At 35.4% G+C, this 26,297-nt stretch overlaps 1 protein-coding gene across 5 annotated transcripts in view; it reads left to right on the forward strand.

Moving 5' to 3' along the window:
• The window catches only part of LOC148948272 (potassium voltage-gated channel subfamily KQT member 1-like), a 420,960-nt gene that overhangs the window by 344,707 nt on the left and 49,956 nt on the right, over positions 1-26,297 (forward strand). For 3 of the 5 annotated variants that reach the window (XM_089093854.1, XM_089093856.1, XM_089093857.1), the window contains one exon: positions 19,055-19,182. In XM_089093854.1, coding sequence (XP_088949980.1) covers positions 19,055-19,182 — 128 coding nt within the window. Of the gene's footprint in view, positions 1-17,225; positions 17,354-19,054; positions 19,183-26,297 lie in introns of all 5 variants that reach the window. The other 2 variants (XM_089093855.1, XM_089093858.1) reach the window with 1 other exon arrangement.

Genomic DNA, 26,297 nt, shown 5'->3' on the forward strand with positions numbered 1-26,297 from the left:
TTTTTAGAGGTTTCGGCTACTATTGAGCCGGGTCGCTCCTTACTTACAGTTCGTTACCACGAACTGTTTGACGGACACTCTTCCGAACTTTTAACTTTTTAATAATCAGAATTTTAATTTTTTAACGTGATTAAAATTGAAAATATCACCGTTGGAATTAAAGCCTGTAGTGGGGTTTGGGGAAAAGCCTAGATCACAATTTTAAAAGGGGAGGGGCTTATAATTATTTTTTTTTTTCATTTCATTGTATCCTAATTTTCAAAAGCAAGTATTTATGGAGCTTATAAAGCATTTTTAAGCTTTCTTGGAAAAACTCAGCCCCAATGATCATTTTATTAGCTTCCCTAGCCTTTGAGACCCCTCCCCCCTCAAATCAGACCCCGGGGATTGAAGCGAGGCCGTAAGAGACTTAAAGTCATCATTCTCATGGAAAGCAAAATTGTTAAATGGATTCCCGTGTACAAATCCGACCCAATACTGTAAGGATTTCTGCCCTTCCAGTTGCTGGCATAATTTTTGGGATATTTTAGGTTAGCAAACATTTTACTTTAGTGTTGCGGTATGTGGAATACCAAACACCCTACTCCAAGGGGATGTAACTTGTGCTTCTTACTTTTAATTCATTTCGATCCTAGTATACAAAAAGCAAATATTTACGGCATCTACAGAGCTATTTCAAGCTGCTTTAAGGAATTTCATCCCCTCAAGCATCGTTTCTTTAGCTTCTCTTATACCCTCATCCCCATGAAACTGGTACCTATGTGTTAAAGCAAAGAAACCGTAGGAGAATGAATATATCCATTCTGATGGAAAGTAAAACTGTCTAATGGATACTCCACTGGGAAACGAAGATTTTTGGATAATGGACTTAGGCTTGGATAATGGATTCAAGGATTCAAGTTAATAAAAGGCAACAAAGAGCTAGACGTAAAAGTGGGTAAAAACACTCCTAATACATCAGCTTGACTCATAAATCATTAATTGCGTAAATTGGACGCTACAGGCTTAAGCCATATGAAGAATTGTAACCGTGGTGAAGACTGTTTTTCTGTCACTCTTTTTTGTCACAATTTTCACTCTTTGTCTTACCGAATGTATGAACCAGCGTTTTCATGAACAGGCTAGGAAGCTTCTTCAGTTGATCCTTGAAATGTATTTAACTATATCCCCCCTCCCTCCAAAAATAATTGGCGCTGCCTTTTGTACAGAAAGAATCGCGGTATCAGATAAACACTAATATTTGTTAATTTCTGAAGTTATTATTATCTAACTGAACATTTTTAACCACGGTTGCATTTTTAGTTAGACATATTACCTAAATAGATTATAGAATAAAAAAAAAATATTCCATAGCTTGACGGGATTAGAACCTTCAAGAAAAGCAGGTTGTCTCCGAATGGGATGTGAAGGATTTAATAATTTAAGGTAAGGATCGGGAAGGATTTAATCGAAACTGGAATTTCGTGGTAGGAATAAATGGTGAAGTTTTGAATAGACTGGAGTGGAGTAGATAAGTTCCCAGCTGTGTTGGCCTCATGTGGCTTGTAGCTTTAGTGAGCTATTAGCAGTAACAGTGGCACGTAATTGACCTTTTTTTCAGCACACTGGCTCTAACAAGTCATGATTTCATAAGTACCTCGCATTATTAAATGTACAAAAATCATGTCGTCTATTTTATTTTGTTCATTTCCCTATGTAATTGGAAGTAGCAAGCCATATTCTCCGTTTTCGATCTCAAAAGAGGATAACTTTCTAGTGCTGGGCTTTTTTTTTTAGCCGATTTTGACTTTATCTTCAATATGGCTACCAAAGAGGGCTACCAGGTTTGATGTAGATGCGCCTACCGTTTTATATTTCACGTAGACATTGGAGTGACATCAAAATAAACTATTGACTGAAATGTGTCTTGACTGGGTGATAGAAACAAATTAATTTTTTCTAACTTTTGTCCTTAACAAAAATTGACTAGAACCTTGCAAAAGAAGTATTACTGCTACTTCTAGTAATCTTTATACAGAAGAAAAGATATTAGCACTTCAACTGGAATAGTCTTTTGGTACCTTGAAGAAGAAATATTACTGCTACTAGTTGTAAGTCATCTTCTCAGCAGGGGTCTCCCTCACGCCACTCAGTGCGTCCCCAGGTGGCGGATAGGGAAATTTCCTACAGATATGTAGGATACCTACATGGAAATGGGAGGCGTGGACCAAGGTGGGACCCAGTTTCTGGGGGTCTTGAAATATAACTGGAACACCCTCACTCGGGGGGCATAAATACAGGTGGAGGAGGAGGATTGTCTCTCTGATGCGCACTGGGCAGGACCCACTGGCGTGTGGTCACGTCCCGCCAGTCCACTTCACTCCCCCAGCATAATCCACTCCCCCAGCAATGGGTAAATTGTTGGTGATGCAGGTTGCCATTAGGTCGTATTATCGGTAGGAAATATGGTCGTCACTGCTAGGGACAGAGAGGAGTGGCTTACCGCTGTCCTGACGTCAGCCAAGAAAGCCCTTTTTTCACTTTTATGATGATTATGAGCAAACAAACGAATATGATAACCAGTGCTACCACGTCCGGGAAAACCAATGGTGCTTCCGCGTCCGGGACAGCCGACGATACGACGACCGCAAATCGTGCAAATAACTCAACTTTGAAAACTCTACCCTTGAAGGCTATTTTATCACCTATATCAACTTTAACAATTGGTACCTCAACATCAGAACACTTGCAAAACAAGGAAAAAAGGAACTCCTCTTGAGAGAGATAAACCGTTACAACTGGGACGTAGTCGGCCTATCTGAAACCCACCTCCCAGTCGCCGGTGAAGAAAAACTTGGTGACGCTACTCTTGTGCTGTCAGTACGCACTGATGGGAAACACCGGCCTGGAGTTGGCTTCCTAATGTCCAGTAAGGCTCGGAGATCACTAATCGCAGCAACACCCATCTCTGAGCGTCTGATCATGATCCGCCTGATAGGCTCACCAGCGAATCTAACAATCATCCAAGTATACGCACCCGACTTTAGAGATGATGAAGAATATGAAAATTTCTATCTTCAACTTCAGTGTCTAGTGGACTTCGTACCGAAAATGATATAGCGTTTGTCATCGGGGACTTCAACACTATTGTCGGTGACGACCCATCTGACAACGAGGAAGTGATTGGTAAATTTGACCATGGCCAGCTGAACAAAAGAGGTAAGTGCCTCATCAAATTTTGCCGAGGTAGTGACCTTGTTATTGCTAACACATTTTTCAGACACAGAGCCCGACGTAAAATAACCTGGACCTCCCAGATGGAAGGACTCAGAATCTAATAGATTATATTCCTGTATCTAGACGCTGGAAATCTTCCACCACAAACACAGTCACTTTGGCCGGTGGTGACTTCGATAGTGACCACACGCTTGTTATGACTTCATTTAAACTGCGTCTAAAAGGGGCCTCGATGTACACTGCTACTCTTTCCGAAAGAATTTCTTAACTTCTCTCTACATCCCTGCTAACTCTATCAAAGGATGGAATCGATAATCTTGTGAAGAGTAGCTCGCAGGTTATATGTGTATGTCATCAAGTTGACCATGTGAGTCCAGAAGGTGGACCAAAAACCTTGGATCACGGATGAGATAATCTCACTATGCGAAGAAAAACGCAACCACACTGACAAACTAGACAGAAAAGTCGGAATATGTACAAACGATTGAAGCGCGTGGTAGAGAAAGCCACTCGCCATGCCCACTACTTCTATAAAATGGAACAATGTGAGCAATGTGAAATGGCATTCAAGAAAGGTGACACTCACTTCATGTACAGGCGAGTGCAGGAACTAACCAAAAAAAGGGACTGAAAGCCTGTACCCTCCTCGATGAAGATGGTAACCAGAGCCAAACTACAGACGGGATCCGAACCAGATGGAAAGAACACTTTGAGAGCAAATTAAACTCAACGACCCTCCCAGACCCAGTGGTGCTTAACAGCCTCCCCTTAATCATCGCAGACCCAATCCCATCCCCACTTCGTTCTGAGATAAAATCGGCTATCAAGGAATTAAGGACAAACAAAGCTGCAGGCCCAGATGGAATCCAACCGGAGCTACTAAAAGAAAATTGCGATCCCCTTGTTGACCTATACCGAAAAATTGCTAGGCTGCATAGGAAGAAGGTCACTTCCCCTCCTCGTGGTGTGAAGCCATGATAGTTCCATTCCTAAAATTTTCTACAAGCTAAGGCTATTGGCTATTGGCAAAAGGCTATTTGTCAAATATTCCCGATTTTTTTGTGGAAATTCATTCCAATCAATGTGAATAGGGGGTCCTAATCCTGAAATTCTTCCATTTGGAGTAAGATGGATGCTAACGGAGAATGGCTTTCCTGTTATTGCAAAACATTGTTTATGAAGTAAAAATAAGTCTAAATTATATTAATAGGCAGATAAGGATATTCCTCCTGACAAACAAGGGGAAGTTGAAAATAGTAGGGCACCTTTGGCTAGTTATATATAAATCTCTTTATATGAATAAAATTTTCATTTTTTTTTATTGCTGCAATATTTTTTTGCATCGCATTTCAAGCAGCAAAACATTTTGGAAGAAAATATTCGATATTTTGAATAATGCGTTTCCTTATTTCCATCTTATCAGAGGCAACGCTATAGCGTTGCCTATAGTAAAGTCTATGCGGCTCCAATGTTTTATTATTATTTATTTATTATTATTTTTCCCAGAGGCACTTCATATGGAAGGGGTCGTCGTAGAAACTTCAAAGGGGGCTCATTCGATTGGAAATCGAGAGTTTTAGTGTCCTTTTTAATAGTCGAAAGTGATCTCACGCCCACCGTTTCCCCAAACACATCCAACCAAAATTTTGAGATAGCCATTTTGCTCAGCGTAGTTGATTTCAACATAGAAAATATTTTTTAGTGAAAGATACTCCCCCACAACCCTCAGGGCAAGGGTTTTAAGTTATTCCCTGGGGGAATATAAGGTTTTTTATAGAAGGCGTTGTCGTAGAAACTTCAAAAAATGCTCCTTCGATTGGAAATTCAAAGGGCTAGTGCCCTTTTTAATAGTCGAAAGCGATCGGAGGGCAACTAACCCCCCTCTCACGCCCACCTTTTGTCCAAACACATCCAATCCAAATTTTGAGATAGCCATTTTATTAAACGTAGTTTTAACTTCTGGAAATTGGGTCATTGAGGATGATAACTCCCCCACAGCCCTCAGGGAAAGGGTTGCAAGCTATGCCCTGGGGGCATATAAGGTTTTGTATAGACAACAATGTCGTAGAAACTTCATAAAGGGCTCATTCGATTTGAAATTTAATTGGCTAGTTCCCTTTTTAATAGTCGAAAGTGATTCTAAGGCAACTGACACCCCTTCCACACCAACCATTTCCCCAAGCACATCCAATCAAAATTTTGATATAGCCATTTTGTTCAACGTAGTTGAAAGTTATGGAAATTATAGGTTTGAGCAGGACACTCCCCCACAGTCTTCAGGGGCAAGGGTTATAAGTTATGCCCTGGGTGCATATATGGTTCATATGAAAGGAATGCTCATAAAAACTTCATAGAGGGCTCATTTGATTGGGAATTGAAAGTTCTAGTTCACTTTTTAAGCGTCAAAAGATATTGGAGGTTAACCATCTTCCCCCCCCCCCCAAACCCTTTTTTCTCAAATGCATCCAATAAAAGTTTTAAGATAGCTATTTTGTTAAAAATAGTTCAAAGATCAGGTAACAAAATTCTTGCGTCGACACAACCCCCAGGGGCCTGAAGGCAGGCGTTGTAAGCTATGCCCCTGGGGGCATATATGGGTCTTATGGAAGGGATGCTCGTATTAACTCCAAAGATGGATCAATTGAGTGGAACAGGACAGTTCTCGTTCACTTTTTAGAGTCAAAAGAAATGGGAGGGCACCTAGCCCCCCACCCCCCCCCCCTCCACGCCATTTGTTCCTCAAACCCATCCGATAAGAACTTTGAGATAGCTTTTTTTTTTAACATAGTTCAAAGACCATATAACGAAAACTCAGGGGTCAACACAGCCCCCCCAAGGCCCGAGAGCAGTTGTTGTAAGTTATGCCCTGGGGGAATATATGGTTTTTATTGAAGGGATGCTCGTAAAAAATTTGGAGATGGCTCATTTGATTGGAAATTGAAAGTTCTAGTTCACTTTTTTAGAGTCAAAAGAGATTGGAGGGCTACTAGCCCCCCCCCCCCCGCACGCCCTTTTTTCCCAAATGCATCCAATAAAAATTTTGACATAACCATTAAGTTACAAATTGCTCAAAAGTCAGATAACAAAACTCAGTTGTCGTCACAACCTCCCAGACCCCGGGGGCAGGTGCTGTAAGTTATGCCATATATGGTTCGTATGAAAGGGAAGCTCGTATAAACTTCAGAGAGGGCTGATTTGATTGGATATTGAAAGTTCAAGTTCACTTTTAATAATCAAAAGAGATCCGAGGGCAGCTATCCCTTCTCCCCCCCCACGCCTTCTTTTTCAAAACCCATCTGATGAAAATTTTGAGATAGACATCTTGTTAAAAATAGTTCAAAGGTCGGATAAAAAAAAATCCGGTGTCAATAAAACCCCCCAGGGCCCAGGGGAAGGCGTTCTAAGTTATGCCCTAAGGGAATATAGGGTTTTTATGAAATGGATGCTCGTATAAACTTCATAGAGGGCTCATTTGATTGGAAATTGAAAGTTTTAGTTCACTTTTTAAGAGTCAAGAGAGTTAAACTAGCCCCCCACGCTCTTTTTTCCCGAAACCCGTCCCCTACAAAGTTTGAGATAGCCAGTGTTTTGGAAATTGTTCAAAAATAAGACAACAAAAACTCCCCCCAGAGCCCGGGGGATTGGTGTTGTAAGTGTTGTCCTGGGGGCGTATATGGTTCTTATGAAAGGGATGCTCGTATAAACTACAGAGGGGGCTCATTTGATTGGAAATTGAAAGTTCTTGTTCAATGTTTAAGAGTCAAAATATATCCGAGGGCAACTAGCCCCCCCCCCAACACACCCTTTTTGCCCAAGCCCATCCGATAAAATCTTTATAATACCCATTTCATTAAAAATAGTTCAAAGGTCAGATAAGAAAAAATCCTGTGTCGACAGAACCCGCCAGGGCCCGGAGGCAGGCGTTATGAGTAATGTTATATGGGCATATATAGTTCTTATGGAAGGGATGCTCGTATAAACTTCGGAGAGGGCTCATTTGATTGGAAATTGAAAGTTCTTGTTCACTTTTTAAGAGTCAAAAGAGATCGCAAGGCAACTAGCCCCCCCCCCCTCCTCCATGTCCTAAATACATCAGATAAAAATTTTGAGATAGACATTTTGTTAAAAATAGTTCAAAGTTCTGATAACAAGAAACTCCGGTGTTGACACAGCCCCCCAGGGCCCGGGGGTAGGCGTTGTAAGTTATGCCCTGGGGGCATATATGGTTGTTATGGAAGGGATACTCGTATAAACTTCCCAGAGGGCTCATTTGACTGGAAATTGAAAGTTGTAATTCATTTTTTAAGGGTCAAAAGAGATTGGAGGGCAGCTAGCCTCCACCCGCATTCCATTTATTTTTTCCCAGAGGCACTTGATATAGAAGGGGTCGTCGTATAAATTTCAAAGGGGGCTCATTCGATTGGAAATAGACAGTTCTATGGCCCTTTTAAAGAGTCAAAAGTGATCCTTGGGAGGGCAACTGGCCCTCCCAAGCCCTTTTTCCCCAAATACATCTGATAAAAATTTGAAGTAGCCATTTGGTTAAAAATAGTTCAAAGATCATATAACAAAAACTCCTTGACGTATGGTCATTTCGTTAAAAATAGTTCAAAGGTCAGATAAAAAAAACCTCCTGTGTCGACACTGTAAGGATTGCTCTGGGGGCATATATGGTTCTTATGGAAGGTATGCTCGTGTAAAATTCAGAGAGGGTTCATTTGAAGGGAAATTAAAAGTTGTAGTTCATTTTCTCAGAGTGAAAAAATATCGGAGGGCAACTAGCCCCTCCCGCCCTCCACGCCTTTGGGTGTATCGGATGGATAAAACCATCCGATAAAAATTTAAGGTGACCATTTTCTTAAAAATAGTTCAATCATCAGATATTAAAAATCCAGGGTCGACACAACCCCAGAGGGCCCAGGGACAGGCGTTATAAGTTATACTCTGGGGATATATATATTTCTTATAGAAGGGATACTCGTATAAACTTCAGAGAGGGCTCATTTTATTGAAAATAGAAAGTTCTAGTTTACTTTTAAAGATTCAAAAGGGACCAAAGCTTAATCTAGTCCCCCCCCACGCCCCTTTTTCCCAAACTTATTCGATAAAATTTTTAGATAGCAATTTTGTTAAAAATAGTTCAAACATCAGATAATAAAACCCCCGAGGTTGAAAACCCCCATTGTTTACTTTGATATTGTTATTTTGATACCAGCGTTGTTACTTCGATGACTATTTGATTTTTTTTAAGTTTGATTTTTAAGTAACTAATTTTTAAAACTTGAAATTTTTTGAAATCAAAAACAAAAAAAATCAATTAAAGAAAACTTTACGAAAAATAATTTTTTCAAAGAAAAGTAAAGGCCATTTTAAACTTAAGCTCAGCAGATACAAATACCTTTTAAAATTCAAACTCAAAACGACCAGAAATTACTATTAAAGAGTAAATGAAACCCAAAACGAACAGAAATTAAATAAACAATCATGGCAAAAACATACAACAAATAATAATATAAATGAATAAATAGATCTTACAGCGAGTAATAATTAGATTGAATATGAAAATCATATAAATGAATAAATAAATCTTGAAACGAGTGAAACTTAAACTGAATATGCAAATGAAGCTTGAAACGAACAAAATTACTACAAACAAGAGTTTGGGTATCGCCTCTTTCTCTCACTGTAAAAGTCTAAAACCCACTGCGTCATTGACAGATAGTGGGAAACTGGATGTGTAGTGTACTAAATTGGGGAGTATAAACACCATCACATTGATAATTTATATATAATAATATATATTTCACAAATATTCATCTGGTCAAGAACTCGTTTTTCGGAAATTTTGATTTCATTTTCAATTTAGGAAGAACTGGAAACTAAAGTATTCGTAATATAATCCGTTTTCATTGAAGCGCCAATGACGCAGTAGGTTATAGAATTTTACAGTGGGAGAAGGAGACGATACCCAAACTCTTGTTTGCAGTGATTTTTGTTCGTTTCAAGCTTGATTTGCATTTTCAATTTAAATTTCACTCGTTTTAAAATTTATTTATTCATTTACATTAATATTTATTGTATAATTGTTTGCATTGATTGTTTATTTAATTTCGGTTCGTTTTAAGTATCATTTGTACTTCAATAGGAAAGTATTTTTTTTTTCGTTTTAAGCTTGATTTTCATATTCAATCTAAACATGACTCGCTTTAAGATCAATTTATTCCTTTACATTATTACTTGTTGTATGTTTTTGCTATGGTTATTTATTTAATTTCTGTTCGTTTTGGGTTTCATTTATTCTTTAATAGTAATTTCTGGTCGTTTTTAGTTTGAATTTTAAAAGGTATTTGTATTTGCTGAGTTTAAGTTTAAAATGGCCTTTACTTTTCTTTGAAAAACCTATTTTTCGTAAAGTTTTTTTTTTAATTAATACCAAGAAACAGTACATTTTGAGTAACATCATCATATATTTCCTCATCTTATTTCAAGCAGTTTTGGCTGTTCTTGTAATACATATTATATTATAAATTGACCTGCATTAAGATGGAAGAGGAATTTCCCAGGAGCAAAATCCATCCAACACCAGATTTATTACGGATTAGATAAAAAAAGATTAGATTCTTTAGTCTAAGTTAAAAAAAACTTTCAGATTAGACTCTTTCTCACAACTTTTTTTAAACAATAAAAAACTTTAGCGTAAAGAGCGAGGCGTTGACGAGGGGACAGCCCCTTTCATATACGGAATAATTTCTGTTCGTTTTAAGTTTTAAAGTTGCTCCTTACTTTCAGTTAAAAAAAACTTGTTTTTTTGCTGAATTTTTGAACGTTTTTGAATTAATGCAGGTTTTTATTTCGGCTCACCGTACATGAATAATTAAAACAAAATTTGCATTGAATATGCAAACTTTTATTTGGACTTTTATTTATTGATCTTTTTAAACTTTTATTTATTGCAAACTCTTAAACTTTTGCTTTTATTTGGTTAAATGGCTTTCTTGAATTTTGTTTAATTTAATTTTAATACGTATATTAGGGGGTTCGCCCCCTAGTCAATACCTCGCTCTTTACGGTAAAGTTCAAATTTTGTTCCAATTCTTTAAAAACGACCCCTTAATCACAAAGGCCGTTAATTAGAATAAATAGCTGTTATGAAAGTACTAAAAAATCTTTGGCTTAAAGAGCGAGATATTGACTAGGGGGCGGGCCCAGTCATATAGGTAACAATTTCTGTTCGTTTTAAGTTTTGATGTTGCTCCTTACTCTCAGTTGAAAAACTTTTTTTTATTTCATTTCTGATCGTTTTTTTAAATAATGCCAGGATATCCGGCGCCCCCTTCATAGCAATGTCCCTTGCCCCATGAAAACTTCATCCATGGAAATATCCTCCCAAAAAACCTCTGACCCCCACCCCCGCAACCAGAAAAAATCCCCCTTGAAAACGTTGCATACTTCTCAATAACCAGTACTATATGTAAATATTGGGTAAAGTTCACAACTTTCAGTCCTTCCCCTGGGGACTTTGGGGGATTAAGTCATCCTTTTCATCCTTGTCATCCTTTTTTTGGTCACTTAAAAAAGGCGCTAGAACTTTTAATTGCTGTTGGAATGAGCCCTCCCACGATATTCTAGCACCTCTGGGTCGATACGATTACTCCTTGGGGAAAAAATAATAAATAAATACGCATCCGTGATCTTTTTTCTGGCAAAAAATAAAACATTCTACATTTTTGCAGATAGGATCTTCAAACTTCTACTGATACACTGAGGGTTCTCTGATACACTGAATCTGATGGTGTGATTTTCATTAAGGTTCTATGACTTTAGGGGGTGTTCCCCCTTTTTTCGAAAATCAGGCAAATTTTCTTTTGTAGGACTAAATTGATGGGTAGGACTAAACTTGATGAAACTTAAATATTTGAAATCAGCATTAAGATCTGATACTTTTGATCTATCTATTGGTATCAAAACTCCGTTTTTTAGAGTTTCGGTTACTATTGAGCCGGTCTTTCCTTACTTATAGTTCGTTACCACGAACTGTATGAAAAGATGTTTCTTCTCTGTAAAACAAAATAAGTGAAAACTATCTTTTGTCAATAGAAAACAAAAAAAAAGAATCTAAGTGGGGAGCCATTTTTTTTCATATTTTTAAAACAAAGTTAAAGATTCCAAATGCATTTGTGCATTTTTCACTCTTTTATTTTGGTGAGATTTTGGGTGCGTTTTTTTTTAGCTTGATTTGACAAAAAAGTAATTTTAATATTAATAAATAAATTTCCCTTTGCTGAAATTTTTCCTAAAATAAGGCTTCCAAATATCAAACCAATTTAGTCTACTTCCCTGATTTTTAGAAACATTAGTGTTAAAGTTATAAATAAAAAACCTTTATAAATAAAGTTAAAACCTTTATAAAGGTTTTACCTTTATAAGACCTTTATAAAAACCTTTATAAAAATCTTTTTAAAAAAACTTTTATAAACCTTTTTATAATCTTTTATAAATCTTTTTAAAAAAACATTTAAACAGACTTTTATAAACCTTTATAAAAACCTTTATAAAAATAAAAACCTTTATAAATAAAGTTATAAATAAAAGTTATAGTTATAAATATAAACAATACAAAACCTGAACATTCTACTAAGTCAAAATCTACTGAAATTAATATCAAAGCTGTACTTTCTTTGAAAATTTCTTTTATTCGAAAAACTTTCATTTCAATTTTCTTTCGTTGTCTGGTTTATAGACATTCTAGATTTTGTCTCTGGACCCCTCAGCTCCACGGAATTTTATCAACAGGTTCTGGCGCTTTGAAGGTCGAACAAAAACTAAATTAATACAATAGCAACAATGCCCTTCAAACGATCTCAGACGAAGATATGCACTGAGAGGACGGAAAGATGATTGCTTTAATAATTGTAATAAGTCCTAGTTGTGGCTGAAAAACAGCCAGTAGTTGCGTGTCTGTCATAAGATATTTCTGCTTCCTGTCTTCCCAACTACCATCCTATTTCTCCTCGGAAGCTATAATACTTAGAAAACACGCCAATATATAATCAAATGTTCCCCGCAAAAGTTTACTTTTTATTAGAAAGACTTTCTAAATAGTTTGGCTTTCATGGATATCTCACACGTGGGCTTTATGGAAGCTCTTTAATGTTTAGTGTTACTTGACTTGTCGTGTTTGCGTGGAAATTTTTGATATAAACTGGTTTAATTATAATGCTCTTTGGCTCTGGTGATTCAAAAGACGATAAGTTAAAAACTAAAACTTGTAAAATATATTCAGGATCGCAGGCAAACAAGGAAGTTTTAATCATTTTGCGACTATAGTTTGGGAGACTCCTTTGCTTTTTGCTATTGCTAATTAAGAAAGAAAAACAAATTCTACTTACCTACCTTCAACCGGTCAAAACTCGATGTTTCCGTCTCAACTGACGGTGCAAAAACTTATTAGCAGAACCAGGCTGCTTAGTAACGGAATTTTAGAAGAAACCAACGGATTATCGACAAACCTGTTAAAGGTAGTAATTCCCGAGGTTGCAAAAGTACTGTCACCAAGCCCGTATCTAGGGGGGTTAGGGGTTCGGGCCCCCTCCCCCGAAATCTTTGTCCAAATCTTAAAAACGTAACAAAAAATGAACATTATCAAATTTTTCATACATTTTTACCAGTTTTTTTTATAACCCCTCTCTCCCAAACCCGAAAAAATCCTTTTGTACCCCCCCCCCCTCATCCAAAAAATAAAATCCTGGATACGGCCCTGACTTTTACATATAACAAACCTCTGCTTTTCCACTGGATCATTCCCCAAAATATGTTAGTCGGCTAGATGATCGCATTGCATAAAGGCAACGACCCATTCGATCCATCGAAGTGCCGCCCGATATCTATCCAGTCTGCAGTTTAAAAGTTGATAGAACGATCTCAGTGCAACAAGATTTTGTCCTATTTACTTGCAAAACAACACTTCTCCGTCCCAATTTCGATTATCTTCAAAATGTAACTGAGAACAGGGTTTAAATTTATAACAATTCATTCACGATATCCTAGATAGTAATAAAACCCTACTGCTGTTTTCCTGGACAAGAAGATGGCACTTGGCACTGTTTTTGACTTTATTATACAGCTTAAGCTACATGACTGAAGATTAGATGTCCAATGAGATATATACTCATGTCATAACTAACAAAAAGGTCTCAATTTGTTAATTATAGTAATATTGTTTCTACGTCCCGGTCAAAAGCTGTCAGTGTGTCTTAGGGATTAATTCTGTGTCCTCTCTTATTCCTCATTTACCTTAATTACCCATCTAATTCTCTGAAGGATTTTTGATCAATAATGTACTATTTTGCCTGAAATTTCTCCTACCTTGCCATGCCATGTCTCAGTGTAGTTTTCCCTTATTTCATTTGTTTCTTAAATATTTTCCCTTTGTCTATTTTAATGCATTTAAGAGGCATCTATCTCCTCTTTGGAGGCTACAGGATTCAGGTTTCGAAGGAGTATTTACCATCGCCATTGTTTCTGCAAGGTTCGCCTCCTACTAAGAGCGCCTATCAACTTCTTGATATTTTGCCAATTGCTCAGTTGCTTAAATTTGTTCGACTATTTTGTTGGGAGCTTATATCAATAATAGTCTGCCTTCAATGATGTATTCACTTGGTCTGCTTCTTATCATGTCTTTCATTACCCTACTCGTTCTGGTTCTAATCCTGGTCTGATGTGAGTGGTCTAGGTTTAGTTTTCTTCTTATGTTTTTTTATTATCTAGATCATAATCAAATCGTTTGCATTTCCCTTCGTTTGTTTGGGAAAAATTTATGATTACTTTTAAGGCTATATCAAGAGGGGTTATGGGGTTTATGGCATTTTTATAGACTAGACATGCATTTACTAGTCCTTGTAGGAATTTTTCGCAAGCCCTGGCCCATTCGAGCAACAAAATATCAATTTAAGCTCAAATCCGAGCTTAAAAGCAATATTTCAAAGACGTTGGATGTATTTACTAGTCCTTGTAGGAATTTTTCGTAAGCCCTGGCCCATTCGAGCAACAAAATATCAATTTAAGCTCAAATCCGAGCTTAAAAGCAATATTTCAAAGACGTTGGATGTATTTCTAGTCCTTGTAGGAATATTTTCGTAAGCCCTGTCCCATTCGAGCAATAAAATATCAATTTAAGCTCAAATTCGATCTTCAAAGCAAAATTTCAAAGAAGGTGGATTTAATTAAGAGTCCATGTAGGAATATTTTCGAAAGCACAGGCCCAGTCTCGCAACAAAATATCTATTTAAGCAAAAATTCGAGCTTAAAAGCACTATTTCAAATACGATGGATGTATTTACTATTCCTTGTAGGAATATTTTCGTAAGCCCTGGCCCAGTCGAGCAACAAAATATCAATTTAAGCTCAAATCCGAGCTTAAAAGCAATATTTCAAAGACGTTGGATGTATTTACTAGTCCTGGTAGGAATATTTTCGTAAGCACTGTCCCATTCGAGCAACAAAATATCAATTTAAGCTCAACTCCGAGCTTAAAAGCAATATTTCAAATACGTTGGATGTAGTTAATAGTCCTTGTAGGAATATTTTCGTAAGCCCTGGCCCATTCGAGCAACAAAATATCAATTTAAGCTCAAATCCGAGCTTAAAAGCAATACTTCAAAGACGTTGGATGTATTTACTAGTCCTTGTAGGAATTTTTCGTAAGCCCTGGCCCATTCGAGCAACAAAATATCAATTTAAGCTCAAATTCGAGCTTAAAAGCAATACATAAAAGACGTTGGATGTATTTACTAGTCCTTGTAGGAATATTTTCGTAAGCACTGGCCCATTCGAGCAACAAAATATCAATTTAAGCTCAAGTCCGAGCTTAAAAGCAATATTTGAAATACGTTGGATGCATTTACTAGTCCTTGTAGGAATTTTTCGCAAGCCCTGGCCCAGTCGAGCAACAAGATATCAATTTAAGCTCAAATTTGAGCTTCAAAGCAATATTTCAAAGACGTTGGATGTATTTACTAGTCCTTGTAGGAATATTTTCGTAAGCCCAGGCCCATTCGAGCAACAAAATATCAATTTAAGCTCAAGTCCGAGCTTAAAAGCAATATTTCAAAGACGTTGTATGTATTTACTAGTCCTTGTAGGAATATTTTCGTAAGCACTGGCCCATTCGAGCAACAAAATATCAATTTAAGCTCAAGTCCAAGCTTAAAAGCAATATTTGAAATACGTTGGATGCATTTACTAGTCCTTGTAGGAATTTCTCGTAAGCCCTGGCCCTTTCGAGCAACAAAATATTAATTTAAGCTCAAGTCCGAGCTTAAAAGCAATATTTGAAATACGTTGGATGCATTTACTAGTCCTTGTAGGAATATTTTCGTAAGCCCTGGCCCATTCGAGCAACAAAATATCAATTTAAGCTCAAATCCGAGCTTAAAAGCAATATTTCAAAGACGTTGGATGTATTTACTAGTCCTTGTAGGAATATTTTCTTAAGCCCTGGTCCATTCAAGCAAAAAAATATCAATTTAAGCTCAAATCCAAGCTTAAAAGCAATTTTTCAAAGACGTCGGATGCATTTACCAGTCTTTTTAGGAATATTTTCGTAAGCCCTAACCCATTCAAGCAACAAGATATCAATCCTACGGCGTAATAGTCGTAAGCTTAATTTTGCGCCGCTTTTGAAGCTCGGCCCTGGACACAAGCTGATTCAAGAGAGTGACAACAGATGGTGCGATTGAGATAGAAATTCGAAGTCCTACATTTTGTACGAGCATTTACCGTCACGGTACCTATGTTAACATGATGCGTCCATTGGTGCGGGCATCCCTTGTGATTCCAAAAGTGTGTCCCCCTCTAGGGAGGGATTGGGGTTCAATTCACTCATGCCAGGTTTAGGAGTGCCCAAATGTCTGTTTTCTGTAGGAAACGGTCTTTACCTTAAAAATAATGTATAAAAACCCAATGCGTATAAAAAAGATAAGAAAATTACCTCGGCAGTTCCAGGACTTTTTGGTTCGCAGAACAAGGTATCTTCATGCACGTCATTATCCCATATATAACGCACAAAAACAAACAGTTGAGGAAGGCTTTGCAAGTCGGTAGACACAAATATTAAAGCAAAGAAGATAGAGGGTTAAATTAAAGAAAAATGATCAATTTAATTCACCTGAAGAAGAAATTATTCTCAAGTATTATAGACGTAGCTTAATTCTGAATTAGCTTCAGACCTATTCATAGAGCAAGATTGTTTTGATCAAATTAGAAAAATACCTATTAAATTTTGACTATTATGTTTCGCTAAGCATCTTTTTAGCTGTTGCAATTTCAATTGAGATTAAAAACAACAGAAGAAGTAATAGGAAGGAAAGTAGGAATTGGTTCAATGAGGACTTAAAAATATTGTTTGTGGTAATAGGTGTTGGAAATAACGGTACTTTGGATTTGTGTACTAGTGCGCGCATGGAGACATAAAGAAGTCTAGTCTGAAGGAACCAGAACCCAAAATCTTACCTGGGGGAGGGGAGGGATGGCGGAGGGACGAGAGTTTAGTTTCGTTTTTTTTTACATAGTTTGTTTGAGTAAAAAGGATTATCATTTTTCTGTGTAAAAAAGCGAGAAAATTAAAAAATTTGCAAAACATCATTTTTTTTTCCTGAACCATTTGGGATGATATTCGCGCAGCACTTCTCTTGCCCGGAAAGTCTATGCTCCTCCCACTCGGTCCCCTGGGTGCATTTTTGTTTAGATTTAATATGACACGCTTGTTATATTTGAGTAATTTAGTATATGTAGTAATTTAATTTTTTTTGAATTTCAATTTTAGATAAATTTCAATTTTCTCAAAATCATATTTTCTATGATGAAACTAATTTTTTTTCCATTGTTTTTGTTTCAATATTTCCTTTTAATTTTTCTTAGGCTAGATTTTTACTGCAGAATTTTTATTATTCTTTTTTTTCTCATAAATGCCTCACAAAAAAGAAAGATTAAAAAAACTACTTTTCTGTTAGATTCGTTTTCTTGTTGCTCGTCGTAAGTTCAAAGAAGCGTTCAAGCCCTACGACGTCAAAGACGTTATCGAACATTATTCTGTGGGTCATAGTGATCTTATAAGTCGGGTGAAATCAGTTCAGACCAGGTCAGAGATGCATGCAAGCAAATTCTTGGGCTTGATGGCCTTTATTAACAAGTTGTGAATTCGCTTGCTATCGGGAATGCTTGCTAATATTTCCACGAATTGTAAAAGCAAACTTGGCACTTTTAAATAAATATATATATATTTTGAATGCTTTTTGAATTTTTTTTGCAATATATACAAGCGTCTTTCACCTAGCCACGCCTGATTTTTTTCAGTCTACACATCCTATTCATTTTCGAGTCAGAAATCGGCCGATTCACCCTGTATAATATTTTTCGAAAACGCGATCTTAAAACTTGGCCTTAACGGCCTTTTTTAACTATTTGTGAGTTCGCTTGGTGATAGCAATGCTTGCTAATATTTTCACGAATTTATAAAACATGATTGTGTATTTTTAATGCTTTTAACAGTAATTTGCAATATATGGTAATATTTTCAACTTAACTAAGCCTGATTTATTTTTAAATCTATATATCTTATTCATTTTTGAGTTGAAGGTTAGCGACTTCTTCCTCGATGACAGTTTTCATTAAACATGATCATGAAAGAGTGAGTAAATCCATTTAATAACAGCTACGTCATTTCATTTTTGTCATATTTCTGACAAATAAAACAATTTCTGCTTAATATTCAGACTAGAGTAACTCAGTGTGAACGAGAAACTTCGAGCCAAAAATCCATTTGTTTCTTAAAAATTTAAACAGGCTAACACGCCTCCAACAACCTATTTATAAGCACCTTCAAAATTGATCCTCCGTTTGTCTTTACCCTTGCTTGAATGACACCCCTACTGCATTTATTTCCTGAATATTTTCGTCTTTTACTGCCAATATATCAGTCAGGCCGTTATATTGATAGGGCCCCTAGAAACTAAATCGTCAAAAACCTCTAAATCTTGTCCATGGCCTAATTCCCTAGAATTTTCAAAGAAATTTCCGAAAATTAACGCAGAAGAAGGAATGGAAACGCTGCTATTGTCTATTGTACATACCAAATTTAATGAATTTTGAGGAGCGACTATATCGGGTACGTACAAACGATATATCTTGGAAGGATCCTAACATTTTGGGGGAGAAGGGGGCTATAAAGCAGAAAACAAAATTATAAGATGTAAATATAAGACAATATCACAAATTATAGGAAAATCATTGCTATCCCAACGTTTTCGGGAATGAAAGGGGCTAAAGAAAAACCTCCCTCATAAGGTCTTATGCCGTCTTTTTTCAACATTGGTTTTGTTGGTAGTGAGTTGACAGCAGCAATCTTGAAACATACTCAAGACAAGATTATGGGATGTCTCTCTTCATTCAAGAGGGATTAGTTGCTTTAAAACAAAAAAAGGAAATAAAAATCTAACTGGATATTTGTTTAAGTTGGAATTCCAACTGGAGATTCCTAAACTGTTAAGGAAAACATATGATAGATACGTCTATAAGAAACTTATTACTTCTTTTTTGTGCATTTCAAAGTAAGTCGAAAATATTGTGTCGCTTACATGTAAGCAAGGTGCACACCCGTTCTTTGATGGAGTCAAAATAAATTCTATGAATTGCTAGCAGTACAATTTTTTCTATTCAATTAAAAATTGACATGAAATGCAATGAGGAAATGATTTGAAGGCTTCTTTGATAATTGATATCACTTTAGATCGATTCATGTTAGTTAATAGTTATGACAACACTGCAACTTTTTTATTATTAGCTTAAGCTCCTTGTCTCTCGACGTCGATTTCGCGAAGCTCAAAGACCCTACGACGTTAAAGATGTAATAGAACAATATTCACAAGGTCATGCTGATTTGCTTGGCCGTGTTCGAACCGTCCATGGAAGGTAACTTAATGTTGTAAATCATTGTTCATAATTTTGGCCAGGCTTACACGATGATCTTTTAAAGTTATACAAATTTCCATTATTATTCCTTTGAACTGTAAAACACACAAAAAAAAATACAAAAATTGGGTGAATTAGTCACCGTGCCAGCCAGGCTTTAGATGTGTAGTCTGCATGATCACAGCACCATCTGTCAAAAAAAATTGTTCTTCTTCCTTCTGAAGCAGAGCTTCTAGAATAAAACAACATACACGGTCTTCACCAAAACACTATAATTTATTCTAAAAATCAGTGGATTTTTTTTGCAGAGTACCATCTGTTTTTCGAAAGATTTTTAGAGAAAAAACAAATACTGTTGTGGCAAAGACTGAGAATGTTACCTTATTGCAGAATATCTGTTTTGACAAGAATTGATGAGCTCATAGCGTTCGTCAAAAAATGCATGAAACCCAAATACAACGACCGAAATAAAACAAATAAATTTAACTCCTTGAAAATAGTCCTAGAAATTTTTTGTTTGGTTTGTATAAGTATCCTTATATAACAGACTATATATATAGACTATATATAGACTAAGTCGAAAATATATAGACTATATAAAATATATATAGAATATATAAGCATAGCATATATTAAATACGTTTAAATATTATAAACGCAAAAAATACTACGCTTTGCATTCCGTTTCTCTATCGCAAATACCCTTTTGGTGGGTTTCGTGTCTGGTTTCCTTGATACAGTTATAGCGGTGGCTACCAGATAGTGCAAAAGTACCGAATAATGTTATTGGCGTACTTAAGTGTCTCATAAAAATAAGCAATATATAGAATATATATATATAGACTATATATAACAGTTCTAGCAAAATAAAAAACAAAGTAAATTTCTACAGCATCTTTGTGCGTTATCGATATAAAAATGTTCAAAGACTATTAAATTCACCCTTTAGCCCTTTTTTTGAACTAGCGTAATCTTTCAATTTTGCCAATCTCATTCAGAAATTCTTTAAGTCTGTTTCTAATAGAAGTGTGACAGTTTCTAAAAACCCTAGAAAAAATTGCTTTTCGGAACGGAGCTAAACGAAAAGTAGAATATTTAGAGTCATTGTACATTAAACTTCATTCCCAATGCCTTAAGGCTATAGGATTTTCACTTCTTTGTGATTCATGTTTTATGATATTAAATTAAAATTCGGTGATTTGAGTTCTTTTTTACTTGAAATCTTGGAATACAATACATGGCCTTCAAAGTACCAAGGATATCAAAACAAAAAATCCCTCCCTGAACCCATCTTAGGTATATTCATATCTGAAACCGCAATTTTTTAAGATTGTTCGTTTGGTTGATGGAAATTATAAAGTATTTGGCCATTTTCACATTTTCGTCAGTGCTGCCATGTTGAACCGAGAAAATAAATATGCAAACCTGATTAGTTAATTTGACAAAATTGACTAATTAATGACAATTTAACAAAATTTTTCGTCCGTATAAATTCAAACATTAAAGATATGTTGATTCTTAAAGACATCTTCACATCCAAAAGCAGCTTCACATCACATTCTCATCCTACAATTTTTTAAGCTGTTTAGCGTCATATGTTTTCAGCTTATTTTTGTTGTATTTTTCGTCGTCTTTATTTCAAATTTGGCACCTGCTACTACCAGAAATGGCACAGCTGAGTACGGAAGTTTTTTCGATTTAAAATCGAATTGCCGGGTTTTCCTAATCTTAAAAATATAATCTTAAAAATGTATAAAAATGTATATGGTTAATTTGAAATTTTAACTATTTAATAACAAAATTAACAAAATTATTCGTCCGTATAAATTCAAACATTAAAGATGTGTTGATTCCCAAAGACATCTTCACATCTAAAAAGAGCTTCACATCACATTCACCATCTTACAATTGTTTAAGCTGTTTAGCGTCATATGTTTTCAGCTTATTTTTGTTGATTTTTCCCTCGTCTTTATTTTTTTCAACTTTGGCACCTGCTACAACCAGAAACGGAAAAATTGCGTACGGAGGTCATAACTGCCTACGGAGGTCATAACTGCATACGGAGGTCGATTTAAATCGAATTCCCGGGTTTTCCTAATCTTAAAATATATATGGTTATGTGAGTTTCCGCTTAACCTGTTTGACGAATCAAATTTCATCGTCACTTCCCTTGATACTTCAAGATACCAAACATTCAAAACAGTTGCTTTAATTCATTTTCAGTAATTTCTGTTCATTTTGAGTTTGAATTGTTATACCACTCTCTTTCTGTGGGTTTTTTGGTTTTAATATGGCTACTTACTTTTCTTTGACAAAATTTTATTTTTGAAAATGTTTCCTTTCGATAAATATATACTAATTCTGATTAGATCGGTTCTATTTACTTTCACTGCAAGAAACTTATTTCAAAATGAACCTTCTTCACGTTTCCCCCCTGTACATTAGTGCAAAAATTAATTTTTTGTTCTTTTGTTTAATTATCCAGGTTGGTTTTGTTACACAAAACCAATTTTAACTAATTATTCTGATGGCTGTATCTGCGTTGCATAATTGTAAGAAAAAACTAAAAAAGTAAAAAAAAACAACAAACAATAATAACAAGGTGGTAAAATCACGAAGGAGTTGTAAGAAAAACTAGAAGAAACTTTTCGCTCAGCACTAATGAGGAAGTAAAGGTTAGACCAAAAGCTAGGGTCACTTACTGTAAAAAGAGGCCTTTTGTGTTTTAAATGTGTTTCTGGGAACTTTTTGCGCTGCACTTCGTTGATTATATGGAACGTTTTAAAATACACTCGGAAAGAATATCGTTGGGAAAACAATGAAGCATACTGTGTGTTCGTTTGGTGTGAAATTGTTTCTATATGGAACATGGATAAAACACAAAAAAAATTCAATATGTTTGAATTGCAAATCTCATTTATCCAAAACGCTGTTTGTTATGCACTTGCACCATTTTGCTAATCACTGCATGCACTGCAAAAACTAAAATAGCACTGCATGCCCATCTTAACTATTAGGATATTATATTATGACTGAACCGAGATCTGAGCCACGCCATAGTCATGCCTATTTATCAATAATACACGACTTATAGGAAATACATGTTTTTCCTGGTTTCTAATGCCACATTTGCACTAAAGAAGTGGCTTATATTAGCTTAGATAATTTTATTGGGAATATTATTAATATAACATTATTGATATATTATTGATATATATTATTGATATACTATTATTGATATTAAAATATGATTAATATAATATAATATTATTAATAATATTATATTAACATAACATTATTAATATAATATAATACTATATTATTAATATAATATGATATTATTGGGAATAATTTATTCCCAAGTACTTTAGTAGCAATATTAATTTATTATAAAAAAAGAGACACAATCAATCGGTAGCACAACAAAAGCTTCACTTTCGAGGGTTTGCAACTAAAAAAAAAAAAAAAAAAAAAAAAAAAAAAAAAAAAAAAAAAAATGTATTCTAAAGAAGTTGGAGGGTAAAACCGTGTACCGAAAAAAAACTATATAGATATTTCATACACAATGAAACTGAATAATATCATGATCCCAAAGCAAAAATATTTATACATTCGTTATCGTTTTTAGTTCCATCAATCTCAATCTGTTTCGATGGTATACTAGCCAACCAACCCCACGCGTATTTCAGATTTAAATTGACTGATGGGTAATTCCTTGGTACTTGCGATATTGCCTATTAATACTGTGTCTTTCAAATTTTGTCAGAATGATTATAGAGATAAGAAAACTGCTTTTCCAAGCTTCCATCTCTATTCTGGAAAATAATTTCTTAACATTTCATTGTCAATCCTAAAGGTATATTTATGGAAGTTGAGCTTTGCCCAGCTCGACCAATTACAAACGGATACATTAATATAACTATAGTCGTGCAAAATTTTGTATTTAATCCACAAGTGTCCCTATAATCTGGCTTGAGTGTAAAGCAAAATCTATCCATTGGTGCAGGGGAGTAGCTGATTTCCATTTTAAAAGGTTTCATTAACAGAAATTCTTTTTTGAAGTAATTGCACTATACAACCCCCATCCCCCCCAAAAAAACAGAAATATTATTCTAGAGATTTGAGTTCTGGACTGGGATTGCAGTCTTGTTTGAGTAAAAATTAATATTTTTATTTTTAACATAAAATTGTATCAACTTGGTATCAAAGTCTCCAAGAACTAAAACTTATTAACGATGTTTTATTCCAAAACTTCTTGGATCTGGCCCCCTTGCCCTCGATGGACCCCTCTACCCCTCCCCTATTTTATTCCAAATCTTCTTGGATCTGGCCCCCTTGCCCTCGATGAACCTCTCTGCCCCTCCCTCTAGAAAAGCTTCTTAACAACATTTTATTCTAAAACTTATGGGAGCTGACCCCCGACCCTCCATGTCGACAGTTTATTACAGTTTCAGTATTGTGTCTCTTACATAAAAAATTAAATAAAAAAATAAGTTTTTTTCCTGAAAGTAAGGAGCGACGTTAAAACTTACAACGAACAGAAATTACTCCGTATATGAAAGGGGATGTCCCCTCCTCAACGTCTGGCTCTTTACCCTAAAATTTGTTATTGTTTTAAAAAAAATAGATTTGTGAGAAAGTCAAACTTTAGCGTGAAGAGCGAGGGGTTGAGGAGGGGACAGCCCCTTTATATACGGAATAATTTCTTTTTAAGATTTAACATCGCTCCTTACTTTCAGTTAAAAAAAATTTGCTTTTCTATTTAATTTTTGAACGTTTTGAATTAATACAGGTTTTGATTTTGGCTCATCGTACATGAATAATTAAAACCAAATTTGCATACTAATTTTATTTTTATTTGGTTAAATGGCTTTCTCGAACGTTGTATAATTTTATTTACGAACGTTTTTATTAGTAACAAATATGCGTAACTTATGAATTAACTAACGTAACGAACTTCTATATTCATTTATTTTTAATACGTATATTAGGGGGTTCACCCCCTAGTAAATACCTCGCTCTTTACGCTAAAGTTCGAATTTTTTTTCCAATTCTTTAAAAATGACCCCTTAATCATAAAGGCCGTTAATTAGAATAAATAGCTCTTATGAAAATACTAAAAAATATTTGGCATAAAGATTGAGGTATTGACTAGGGGGCGAACCCAATCATACACGTATTCTGTTCGTTTTAAGTTTTGATGTTGCTGCTTACTTTCAGTTGAAAAACTTGTTTTCTTATTTAATTTCTGATCTTTTTTTTTAAATAATGCTGGGAAATCCGGCACCCCCTTCATAGCAATGCCCCTTCCCACATGAAAACTTCGTCCATGCAAAGATCCTTCCAAAAAAAAAACGCCTCCCCCCCCCACTACCAGAAAAAGTCCCCCTGAAAACGTCTGCATACTTCCCAATAACCAATACTATGTGTTAACATTGCGTAAACTTCATAACTTTCAGCCCTCCGCCTGGTGATTTTGGGTGATTAAGTCATCCTAAAAGACATAGTTATCATATTTTCGACCATGCTGAACAAAAGGGCTATCTCAAAATTTTGATCGGGTGACTTTGGGAAAAACATGAGAACGGGAGGGGGCCTACTTGCCACTAGAACCTTTAATTTCCGTTCCAATACGTCCTCCCACTATATTCTAGGATTAATGGGTCGATACGATCACCCCTGGAAAAAAAAAACAACAAAAAACAAACAAACACGCATCCGTGATCTTTCTTCTGGCAAAAAATACAAACGTCCACAGTTTTGCACATAGGAGCTTGAAACCTCTACAGTAGGGTTCTCTGATACGCTGTATCTGATGATGTGAGTTTCATTAAGGTTCTATAACTTGTAGTGGGTCTTTCCCTTTTTTTCGAGAATCAGTCAAATACTCTCAGGCGCGTAACTTTTGGGTACGACTAAACTTGATGGAAGTTATATATTTGAAATCAGCATAAAAATATGATTCTTTTGATGTATCTATTGGTATCAAAATTCCTTTTTTTAGAGTTTCGGTTACTATTGATCCGGATCGCTCCTTACTTACAGTTCGTTACCACAAACTGTTTGATTAGATTTCTTGGATTTAATTAAAATAGGCAGGTAATAAATATGTGTCGTAATTTATTACAAGTCTTGTAATTTATTACAAGACTGTAAGAAAATCATGTAATGATAATAAAGTAGAACAAAAACACCCACCTACTTTGACCTTTTTTAACAAATATACAAGATTATACTGCAGAAAAATCAATAGAAACAAAAGCACAATTAACTTTTAACGTAAAGAGCGTAGTATTGACTAAGGGAAGAACCCCCTCATAAACGTAATAAAAAAAAAACAATAAAAAAAAACAAGCGATACGGTTCAATAGTAATCGAAATTTTTAAAAACAGGATTTTGATTTCAATAAATGTATCAAAAGAACGGGCTTATAATGCTGATTCTAAATATATAAATTTTATTAAGTTTAGTATTACTCATCAAAGGCTACGAGCCTCAGAAAATTTACCTGATTTTTTAAAGAGGGGGAAACATCCCCTACAAGTGAAAGAATTTTAATGAAAATCACACCGTCAGATTCAGCGTATCAGAAAACTCTATTACATAGGTTTCAAGCTCATATCTGCAAAAATCTGCAACTTTGTATTTTTTGCAGGAAGAAAAATATACGAATATAGAAGTTCGTTACGTAAGTTAATTTGTAAATCACGTCAGAACCAAATTTAGAGACAGCCATTTAGCAAAAGAAAAATTAAATTTTTATGCAAATTTTGTTTACTTATTCAATGGCGATGAGCCAAAATAAAAGCTGCATTAACTAAAAAAACGATCAGAAATTAACAAGTTTTTTAAACTGAAAGTCAGGAGTGACATTAAAACTTAAAACGAACAGAAATTATTCCGTATATGAAAGGAGCTGTCCCCTCCTCAACGCCTCGCTCTTTAAGCTAAATTTTGACTCTGTCTCACAACTTTATTTTTTAAAACAATAAAAAACTTTAGCGCAAAGAGCGCGGGGTTGAGGAGGGGACGGCCCCTTTCATATACGGAATAATTTCTGTTCGTTTTAAGTTTTAATGTCGCTCCTTACTTTCAGTTTAAAAAACTTGTTTTT

Source organism: Artemia sp. Qi Xiang Cuo, chromosome 9 (assembly GCF_049724085.1).
Source record: "Artemia sp. Qi Xiang Cuo chromosome 9, ASM4972408v1, whole genome shotgun sequence".
Lineage (NCBI taxonomy): Eukaryota > Metazoa > Arthropoda > Branchiopoda > Anostraca > Artemiidae > Artemia > Artemia sp. Qi Xiang Cuo.